The sequence below is a fragment of the Dendrobates tinctorius genome, unplaced genomic scaffold, assembly GCF_039654945.1.
Source record: "Dendrobates tinctorius isolate UK_male_01 unplaced genomic scaffold, ASM3965494v1 ptg000134l, whole genome shotgun sequence".
NCBI lineage: Eukaryota > Metazoa > Chordata > Amphibia > Anura > Dendrobatidae > Dendrobates > Dendrobates tinctorius.
The window spans coordinates 19,855,819-19,867,126 of record NW_027361802.1 but is presented as its reverse complement, the minus strand read 5'-3'; the positions used below and the strand labels follow the sequence as shown (position 1 = coordinate 19,867,126).

General features: G+C 50.2%; 1 protein-coding gene across 1 annotated transcript; it reads left to right on the top strand.

Moving 5' to 3' along the window:
• The first annotated feature begins 7,712 nt into the window (after nucleotides 1-7,712).
• CUNH9orf40 (chromosome unknown C9orf40 homolog) lies at nucleotides 7,713-11,037 on the top strand. The gene is made up of 2 exons (XM_073543758.1): nucleotides 7,713-8,341; nucleotides 8,969-11,037. Exons 1-2 carry the CDS (start codon nucleotides 8,078-8,080, stop codon nucleotides 9,119-9,121), a joined length of 417 nt encoding a protein of 138 aa, XP_073399859.1. The 5' UTR covers nucleotides 7,713-8,077; the 3' UTR covers nucleotides 9,122-11,037.
• Nucleotides 11,038-11,308: the final 271 nt, after the last annotated feature.

Sequence of the window (11,308 nt, the reverse complement as noted above, 5' to 3'; positions counted from 1 at the left end):
CCGAGTACACTCTGTTTTTATACACTCCGATACAATAATCAACTACCCAGGTGTACCAGTGAATTCATGATGCTGTGTTTTGTGAATCATGAATTTACTAGTACTCCTAACCGGATGACTATATATATATATATATATATATATATATACACACACACACACACACACGTTGTATGACATTTATCATCTCTACAGTTTGTGTTCAATTTCCAGCGACGGTGGAGATAATACAACTAATATTTGTGTCACCTGGCCTGATGTTACAAATAGTGATTTGGGGATGCACTAGCATCCTTCACTCTTTATGACACCTGACCATGTGACTATAAATATTATTTGGAGGATCTCCACTGTGGCTTGAGTTTGAACGCAGACTGGAGAGATAATAAAGTTTATACAACTTCTACAGTCCCCAGGCCTGGTGTCATGCTGAAGTGAGGACGCAAAAAATAACGCATCCTGAATTCAGAATGTTATCACACATGGGCAGGTGAAAATACATATGAGTTAAAATGCCGCATCACTCCAGTCTGCGTGAAATAGATAATGCAGACTGAAGCGATGCTGCAGGTTAACTCATATGTGTATTCACCTGGCCAGGTGTGATAGTTATGATACGAGGCCAGGGTATTGTAGATATGACTTGTGTTTTCCCCATCATCCCCTCAGTTTATTCACCACACACTGAATAGAGGATGTGGTTAGTTACAAGGTATATCTAGAATCCCCTGGCCTTATGTCACAAAAAGTCAATTGATGATGGTAAAACACACCATCCTCAATTAACTTTTTATACTACCTGGCAAGATAACAATAGATATGCCTTGTAATCAACACCACCCTCTATTCAGTCTGTGCAATATTAGCAGACTGAAGACGCTAATGGTGGTGAAACAACAAGTCATATATTTGTGTTTTTGACTACACATAACTCCAGGAATGACACATGTTTTTTGTGTCATTCTTGGAGATATGTTGTGGCAAAAACGCAAAGTTAACAGCGCAGTGTGTGTAGGCGGTGAAAGATTCAGTAACCAAACAGTATTATGGTAAACCATAATTTAAAATGTATTTTAAAGTAAAAAAAAAATAAAAAATTTATTGGGAATGACTGTTGGCGGAAGATGGTTGCACTTTGGGGGTGTGGAGAGACGAGGAACGGATGGAAGGCGAGGAAGGGGTTCTAGGGGAAGGGGCGACGAAAGTAGTGGGGGAAGGGAGCTCAGGGATGGAACTGGAGGCAGGGTGAGACACATTAGGAGGAGAGGGGGGAGAGACAGACAAAGTCTTTGGTTTTTTGTTTTTTTCTTTGGCACTGGAGTCTCCTGGCTGGACCGCCTTAAAGTACTTGACCGCCTGGAGCTGGTGGACCTTGACCTTGAACCAAAACAGAGGGAATGTTGATCACCCCTCTGATCGGTGGTGGCGGTGCTCCTATGAGGAGGAGCGTTGGCGGTGCTTCTAGCTGGATGAGTGGTGGCAGTGCTCCTAGGAGGCGCGCTAGTGGTGGTCCTAGCTGGATGAGTGGTGGCGGTGCTCCAAGCAGGATGAGGAGTGGTTGCGATGCTCATAGCATGATGAAGAGTGGTGGCGGTTCTCAAAGCAGGTGGAGCGGTGGTGGTGGTCGTGCTCCTAGGAAGAGTGGTGGCGGTGCTCCAAGCAGGTGGAACGGTGGCGGTAGTGGTGCTCCAGACAGGAGCAGCGCTTACCATGGTGGTTGTGGGGGAGTGTCCAGCAGCACTCGGGGTGGTGTCCGGCTTGGCTTGGAATGCAGGTGGCCATGCAGTGGTATGCAGCAGAAGTCGGTAGTATGGTGAAGCGAGTCAGTGGTGGCACATTTGGAAATGACACCACTGACTGCTGCACGTACTGATTCTGCTGCAGAGCCTGCAAGTAAGCAGTGTTGCAAGCCTGCATCACATGTAGCTATTGATTAGGACTAAGGTGTTCCGCCATGGCCTGTTCAATTTTGTTGAAAAAATGGTGCGCTGGTCTGTTGAGGTCGGCCTCCAGACAGTCAAGGCGACTGGCGACAGAGTGGAAGCGGTGCTCCATGTGGGTAAAACTGCTTTCCACTCTGTCTGACAGCGCCTTGAGGCTCGTCTGAAAGGCCAGCTCAAGCGCATGAACTCAGGCATGACATTCCTGTCCAAGGCCCTCTACTGCTGGCGGGAAGTGCCCGCAAAACCAGTGGCAGAGACCTGGGACAGGGGAAGACCTGACATACCAGCTTACTGGTCACTAGCTGTCCGTGTTTCTGACCTGCAAGCTGCTTCCTGGCTGTCGGATGGCTGGGACGGGTCCGAGGTCGTTCGCTGAAGGACCGCTCCAGGGACAGGTTGCAGGGTGCTGCGAAAAGATAAACGTTAGTATCATGCATTTACAAGCGCTAACTGCTGTGGAATAGAAAAGCACAGATTTAAAAAAAAAACAAAAAAAAAAACAATACAACAAAATACTTGCGTTCTGCTGGTAAGGACCGGTCTTAGGAATGCCAACTCCCAATAATACCAGTATTTTCTTCTGGTCCTTGCTGCTGAACCACTCCGAACCTGTCCCTCCTCACAAACATCCCTGTTGAAGCGGTCCTTTATCGAGCGCGAACGGGTTCTGACTTTGTTCACTGTGGGGAAAACAAAGACAAAAAAAATTAAACAATGCACTGATGGCAAAATCTCTATCATCACACACAACTGTGTTATCACACCCAATAGTCAATGCGGCACCAAACAGCAATACAATGCACTCACTTTTGGCCATGATATCACAAGTGTGTACCATGCTGGAAAATATCCAGCATGCCACACAACTGTGTCATCACGCCCAAGGTGACTGCGGCATCACAGAGCATTGAAATACTTACGAAAATCCTTGCGGACCCTGGCACAGGCGTGGTCCCAGCCATCCATCAGCACAATGGCCACCTCATTCCATAGCGTCCGGGTCACCGTCGTTTCCGTGTGCTGTGGATCACCGCTGTCCCACAACGGGACACGCTCCTGGACCAGGTGAATGAGGGTGTCGTTGTGCAGATAGATGTCTTCATCCCCTTGTGGAACCTAGAAAAAAAACATCTTAGAAAAATTTGAGAATGAAAAAGATACAGAAAAGAAGAAAGATTGAAGATAAAAATCAGGACAGAAAAAAAGGAGAGCAAAAAAAAAACACACAAAAAAAAAGTCAATACTTACAGCCCGTCTCCCTGCCGGGACGTGGCGTGGCTGCTCCTGCACTGCTGACTCTGAGGCCGTGTCTGAAGATGTCTGAAAAAGATCAAAAATTATTGTACACATGTGTAGATGCAGCAGCTATACTTACCCAAACTGTAGGGCAGGAAGATACTCACATCACGCTCTGCTTGGGTCACATCTTCACGGGATGGTGTGTATTCTGATCCAGAAGACATGCTGCAATAAAACACATAAAAGGCATTAGTACATAATACATTACAAAGGACAGGCGGACATTGGGTTTAAGAATACTCACATTCTTGCTGCTGCAGCTTGGATCACAAATTTCTCAGGTCTGTGGCAGGCTGTATGTTCTCCAGGCTTTCAGAAGATAGTGGTCAGCCAGTGCACATACCTTCTTTTATCGCCACAACCCACAAACAATGTTTCTTTGTGTAGGAGGTGGTTTAGCCAGTGGCTAGACATTGTTTACTCAAAAATCGCATGCACTCAAAATCGCTGGAGTGCGCATTACCAAGTGCACGCCAGCGACCCCATAGCCTGTAATGTGATATTTTGGCGCATTCCGTGCGCATGCGCTTTTTTGATGAGGTTGGGCGAACCAAAAAATGCAACATGTTGCGTCTAGCGCGTCTGGGCACACACCTGGAAAAAGCGCAGCGCACAAAAACGCTGATGAACGCGTGCTAGCGCTAGACCATGCACCCGCCATGTTAAACATAGGGGAGCATGGCGCAAGCGACTGATTGCGCACGATACGCTGCGCGCAAAAACGCTAATGCGAGACCAGCCTAACAATGCTGAAAAAGAACGGCAGCTACTTAGCCGTCATGCAGTACCGTTAAGGAGAAGTCTGATTGCTCCAAATCTGTCTGCATCAGGACAACAGCCCAAACTTCATTATTACAGTCAATATCATTATCGCCAGCATAAAGGAGAACAAAGGGATTGTAAGGTCCCACTGAGCCCTGTTCTCAGCATCAAGTCGGTCTGGGATTATGTGATGAGACAGCAGAATTTTGTACAAGCCTACATCCACAGAAGATCTGTGGTTAGTTCCCCAAGATGTTTGGGAAAACCTCCCTGCCAAGTCCCTTCATAAATACTGTGCCTAAAAGAATTGCTGCTGTTTGGAAGGCCAAGGGCAATCAAACCAAATATTGATTTGATTTATATTTCTCTTTTGTTAATTCACTTTGTTAGTTAATAAAAAATAAACTAATGACACTTCTGTTTTGAAAGCATTCTGACTGCAGCATTGCCTCTATACCTGTCTGGCACTTTTCTCCTGTCCTGTATATATTCTCACCTGACTGTGGCGTTAGGATCTCAATCCTGAATGAGGGTCAGCAGCAGGAAGGGGGAGATTTATTTTCCTAGGGGTGAGATGTGAATTAAAAGCAAAGGAGCAAGGATATTTGTGCTGTACGCTTCTCATGGCTGGAAAAAGTCACAAAGTCATCATGGCGGTCTGGACCAGTAAGAGAACGAAAAGAGTCCAGTCAGAGCCACTGGTGGACCGGCACTGTATTCATTCTCACTCTGTCACGTGATCATGTGCCTATATGGTTAAGGAGGTTTCCATATTTTTTGAATTGCCACAGTCACATTTTTCAAGGTGTCAGCTGAGAATAATTTTTCTCCCGCTTTGTGTCCCGTTGTAAACCTGTCAGGCAGATCAACTTGTTCAAGATGTTGCTCCTCAGCTTGACAGGAACTTGCTCTTTCATTGCTCAGAGACCTTTGCCTCAAACAGATTTTCTTTTGGCAGCCCTTCCTAATGTAAGCCAGCAAAGGTTGCAGCTTGACATATGTGACGGGCCACGTTGCAGAGATGCCTGAGCACCACTTGCTGCTGTTTAATTTAATGCCACTATCTATGACAGCGATCTTTAAATGGAGTAGTTGCCTGGACTCGTGCACCGTGGCTTGCATCAAGCCCTCGTGACCAGATTGCAGGGCACCAATGGGTTACCACGGCCCTTGTCTCTTTCATCTTGGTACTTCTGTGAAGCTAAGCCACAAGCCATTCTTTATAGGAGAGCCCAATTTCCAGTATCACTATATACTCACTACTGTGATATTACAGTACAGGTGATCATACGATCACACGCAAAATACCAGCCCCCTCAATGGAAAAATCAGGGGGGATTATCCTAGTTAGATTGGAGCTGCAGTGCACATGCTCGAGCGCGGCTGGGGTCACTCCCTGGGGAGTGGACGCTGCGGTATTAGAGAGAGAGTCGGGTGTCTGACCTGCTGCTCCATTATGTGTGGAGGGATGAAAGTGCCCCATTCTGCCGATTGGTGCGTGTCCTGGTGGTCGATATCCTGGGGATGGGTGATGATGACTTCTCTTCACCAGACTACCCCTTTAAGGTAGTGGTTAGCGGAATGTGACCAAAGAAAGGCTAATTTGTGGCTATTGTTCGGCAATATTGGGGGGGTGAAAATGGGTAGCACTCATCGCAATGCAAAGTGATCGATGTTCAGAATGGAGCTACACGTGGAGGAGGCCACATCTGCTGGTGAGGCACAGCCATGAAGAGGAGAGAGGATGGAGTCCGGCACAGCCATGAAGAGGAGAGAGGATGGAGTCCGGCACAGCCATGAAGAGGAGAGAGGATGGCGTCCGGCACAGCCATGAAGAGGAGAGAGGATGGCGTCCGGCACAGCCATGAAGAGGAGAGAGGATGGCGTCCGGCACAGCCATGAAGAGGAGAGAGGATGGCGTCAGGCAAAGCCATGAAGAGGAGAGAGGATGGCGTCCGGCACAGCCATGAAGAGGAGAGAGGATGGCGTCAGGCACAGCCATGAAGAGGAGAGAGGATGGCGTCAGGCACAGCCATGAAGAGGAGAGAGGATGGCGTCAGGCACAGCCATGAAGAGGAGAGAGGATGGCGTCAGGCACAGCCATGAAGATGAGAGAGGATGGCGTCCGGCACAGCCATGAAGAGGAGAGGATGGCGTCCGGCACAGCCAAGAAGAGGAGAGAGGATGGCGTCCGGCACAGCCAAGAAGAGGAGAGAGGATGGCGTCCGGCACAGCCAAGAAGAGGAGAGAGGATGGCGCCCGGCACAGCCATGGAGAGGAGAGAGGATGGCGTCCGGCACAGCCATGGAGAGGAGAGAGGATGGCGTCAGGCACAGCCATGGAGAGGAGAGAGGATGGAGTCAGGCACAGCCATGGAGAGGAAAGAGGATGGCGTCCGGCACAGCCATGGAGAGGAGAGAGGATGGCGTCAGGCACAGCCATGAAGAGGAGAGAAGATGGAGTCCGGCACAGCCATGGAGAGGAGAGAGGATGGCGTCAGGCACAGCCATGGAGAGGAGAGAGGATGGCGTCAGGCACAGCCATGGAGAGGAGAGAGGATGGAGTCAGGCACAGCCATGGAGAGGAGAGAAGATGGAGTCCAGTTTATTCACAAGTCATTAAAAACAAGGAACAAAGCAAACCGTATAAAACCAGATGCATTTCTGGCCTCCTACTCCGGTCCTGCCCAGTGCACGCATTAAGTAGAGTTTGTGCAAATCGATTTCCACATCCCATTCCAATTGCCACTTCAGGGAAAGGGAGGACACCAGGAAAACTAGGACAGCAGGAAAGGGAGGACTCCAGGAAAACTAGGACAGCAGGAAAGGGAGGACCGTAGGGAAAGAAGGACAGCAGGGAAAGAGAGGACCCCAGGAAAATAAGGACCGTAGGGAAAGGGAATTCCACAGGAAAAGAAGGACTGTAGGGAAAGGGAGGACTGCAGGAAAAGGACTGTAGGGAAAGGGAGGACTGCAGGAAAAGGACTGCAGGGAAAGGGAGGACCGTAGGGAAAGGGAATTCCACAGGGAAAGAAGGACCGTAGGGTAAGGGAATTCCACAGGGAAAGAAGGACTGTAGGGAAAGGGAGGACTGCAGGAAAAGGACTGCAGGGAAAGGGAGGACCACAGGGAAAGGGGATACCACAGGGAAAGAAGGACCGTAGGGAAAGGGAGGACTGCAGAGAAACGAAGGACTGCAGGGAAAGGGAGTATGTACCACAGGAAAAGAAGGACCGCAGAGAAAGGGAGTACCACAGGGAAAGGGAGCACCGCAGGAAAAGAAGGACTGCAGGGAAAGGGAATACCGCAGGGAAAGGGAGGACCGCAGGAAAACTAGGACAGCAGGAAAGGGAGGACCGTAGGGAAAGGGAATTCCACAGGGAAAGAAGGACCGTAGGGAAAGGGAGGACTGCAGAGAACGGAAGGACTGCAGGGAAAGGACCGCAGAGAAAGGGAGTACCACAGGAAAAGAAGGACCGCAGTAAAACTAGGACAGCAGGGAAAGGGAGGACCCCAGGAAAATAAGGACCGTAGGGAAAGGGAATTCAACGGGGAAAGAAGGACCGCAGAGAAAGGGAGTACCACAGGGAAAGGGAGGACCGCAGGAAAAGAAGGACTGCAGGGAAAGGACCGCCCCTCACTTGTCAGCATCAGTGGCTCTTTCTATGACGGTGTGACGTCACGTCTATCACTCTGCAATATGATGTTGCATCAAGTCGACTAATGAAAAGGGAGCGCTGCCGCCGCCACACAGAGCCCACAGGTCAGTCCGGGTCAATGGAAGGGGACGTGCTAATTGATTCGCCCCAGCTCAGCACTCTTTGGGGGGCTTCTGTAGAGCTTTCTGCTGCACCTGAACACACCCATCACTGGCCTGTATAACCCTACTGCAGCGGACTGGGGGCTACAGAAGGTGCAAACCAACACTAAAAGGCGCATGTAATGCGAGGAGGAGCCACTGGAGGGCGCTGTGACGAGCACATGGCCGCGCAGCTCAGACACATGCAAGAGGGAAGATTCCAGGACGGTAAACAACAACCTATGAGACCCACGTGAGGGGCCAGGGAGCCGGAGATGGCAAAGCGGAAATGTGAGCAGCTGCGCATCGCTGTGCTGCCCCCGTGTAAGAGGCCGCTGTGCGAGCTGCCCGTGTACCCCCGGCACTGGCCGCCACACACCATGCAGGTGTCTGCTAAGCGGAAGAGAAAGCCGGAGGCCATGCCCTCCCCGGAATGTGAGAGGCCGCCACTGAGAGAAGGGAGCACTGACGCTTCACATCCCGCCAGCAAGAAGCTGAGGCCGGCGGAGAACCATGGCGCCACTGACTACCAGTGCCAGGTAACTGCGGACCCCCGTTAGTGAGCGCTGCTGTATGGCTCCAGTAAGCTCGCATGCAGGAGGGCCCACCTTCCCGGGTCTGCTGGGGCCTGGCGCTGCCCCCCCCTTACCTGGGTCTGCTGGGGCCTGGCGCTGCCCCCCCTCCTTGCCTGGGTCTGCTGGGGCCTGGCGCAGCCCCCCCTCCTTGCCTGGGTCTGCTGGGGCCTGGCGCAGCCCCCCCTCCTTGTCTGGGTCTGCTGGGGCCTGGCGCTGCCCCCCCCCTTGCCTGGGTCTGCTGGGGCCTGGCGCTGCCCCCCCCCTTGCCTGGGTCTGCTGGGGCCTGGCGCTGCCCACCCCCCTTGCCTGGGTCTGCTGGGGCCTGGCGCTGCCCCCCCCCCTTGCCTGGGTCTGCTGGGGCCTGGCGCTGCCCCCCCCCTTGCCTGGGTCTGCTGGGGCCTGGCGCTGCCCCCCCCCCTTGCCTGGGTCTGCTGGGGCCTGGCGCTGCCCCCCCTTGCCTGGGTCTGCTGGCGCCTGGCGCTGCCTAACTGCCGGCGTTGACCCTCCCCTACCCAGGTCTGCTGGGCTCACATCGAGGCATGCCCCACCTGGTCCTGGCAAGACCACTAACTTGTGTGTTTTTTTTTCCAGAAAGATGAAGCCTTCCGTGAATACAATTCTTTCCACTTTTGGAGGCCTCCTTTACCGGACGTTGATTTTTCAGAATTAGTGGACGGCACTTGTGATGGAGACAAACAGTCCTCGTCTGCGGGGACAGAAACGCTGGAAGAAATGGACAACTGACTGGAGTTGGAATGACTTATTTCCAGTGTGGCTTTAGAGTATCCAGATAAAATGCCTGCCGTGTGCCTGAATTCTCACTCTGGCCTGTAAAGGCTATTACTCGCTGCCAGATAACTTATGGACTTGACGACGTTCATGCCGACTTCTCGGAAAGTGCAGTCCTCCTGGAGCGGGTTGTTTGTTCCATTGCTCCGATGTGTAAATTGCATCCTATAGTGATTCGCACACAGCCATGGAATGGGAGGACATGAGCCTGGCAACTACGGCCGCGGGGCTGAGAGCCTTACATAGAGGTCAGGAAAGGAGCGCCATATTCAGACTGCTTCTGCTCAGCTCCTAGATGGCACACAGATGGACATTGAGCTGTCCTTTGGATTTATGTGAAATGCTTCTAATGTTCTGCTTTATTCCGGGCACACACTTTAGTGCCACATATTTGACAGCATTCCTACGTGGCCCATTAAAGTAGAGGCTGAAAATACTGCATTCTTTACAGGTTAATTTATAATTAATTTTTTCAACTCTTAAAACAAAGCGGAGTTTTATATTGTATCAGCCATATGTTTAAAATCTATTTTTGTGGGAGCCCGTGTGCCACTAGGGGGAGCTACCTCCTACAGATGGACGGGTTCACTTGGGCTCTGTACTTTAGTGTACGGTGAAAGCTGCAGGCGGACACAATGGCATCTGCCACACTAAGCTTTCTCCGGACAAAGCAAGCTGCCCTGTTCAGCTGAGGATCTGTGAAAGCCACATTTCCCCTGCAGTGGGCGCTATTGGAGAAACCAAATATTATGGTACACATTCAAACAAATTCCAAAATATATAATTAAAGGGGTTGTGCCCTACTAGGACAAACCCTTCTTAAACTAAATGTTTGACCTAGATAAAATAATAAAGCCTATGCTCACCTCCCATGCCGGCCCTGTTCCAGCAGTGTCGACTCGTGATGCCCGGCGCCCAATTGGTGATGGCGTCACTGTCTCTCCCTACGGACAAACTGAAGATGAAGTCTGGGGTGCAGCTGACCCCTGGCTTCCTCTTCATGTTTAGTTTGTCCAAAGGTGGAGACCGTGATGCCAGCGCTGATTGGGCATCGGCGTCATGTGACACAACACCACATCACAGCCCTTGGGAGAGCAGGTGCCAGTACTGGGAAAGGCCCCGGCACAGGAGGTGAGAATAGGTTTTATTATTTTATCGGAGTCGAACGTTTAGTTTAAGAAGGGGTTGTCCTAGTAGTTGAAAACCCCTTTAAGAGTAACACATAGCTGATCAAATGCCACCAAAGTTTTTCTATACTGTAGATTGAAAACGCACACACAAAGCTGCCTCCTCGCCTTCTGCAGCCTGCCGAGCTCCTCTGCTCAAAGAAAGGGAAGCCTAACTAATTAGTGATGAGGAGGCCTGCTCGGGTAAGGTGTTATCTGAGCATGCTCAGGTGCTATCCTAGTGTCTTTGGCAAGCACGACAAATACGTACGAGTCCCCATGGCTGCATGTCTCATGGTGACAGCAGCCACACATGCAGGGATTGCCTGTTTGTTACACAATCCCTTCATGTGTTGGTGCTGTGTAACAACCGCAAAATATGCTGCCTCAGGGACTCGCACATATTCTTGGAGCATGCCGAAGACACTCGGTTAGCACACGAGCATGCTCAGATAACACCTTATCTGAGCTCACTACCTCATCACTACTAACTAACCTATTATCACTTGACATTCACTGTGACGCCTGAACAGAAGTCATGATGCAATGTGAACAGGGCATAGATCTTTTCGGGTTTTGTCACTTCTTGGAGATGATGTAAAATTTTTGGGGGTGTGAAGATGACGCACTGCCATTTGTACATGCTGAACTGTATTGTACATTGTTACTCTTGTATTTATTTTTCTATAAATAAATATTTTTGTTTGTTATAGAAAAACTTTCAATCTTCTGAAATTTAACAATGCGATACCCAATAACGCATTAACCCCTTTACCCCCATGGGTGGTTTGCACGTTCATGACTGGGCCAATTTTTACAATTCTGACCACTGTCCCTTTATGAGGTAATAACTCTGGAACACTTCCATGGATCCCGGTGATTCTGACATTGTTTTCTCGTGACATATTGTACTTCATGTTAGTGGTAACATTTCATTCATATAACATGCGTTTATTTGTGAAAAAAACGGAAATTT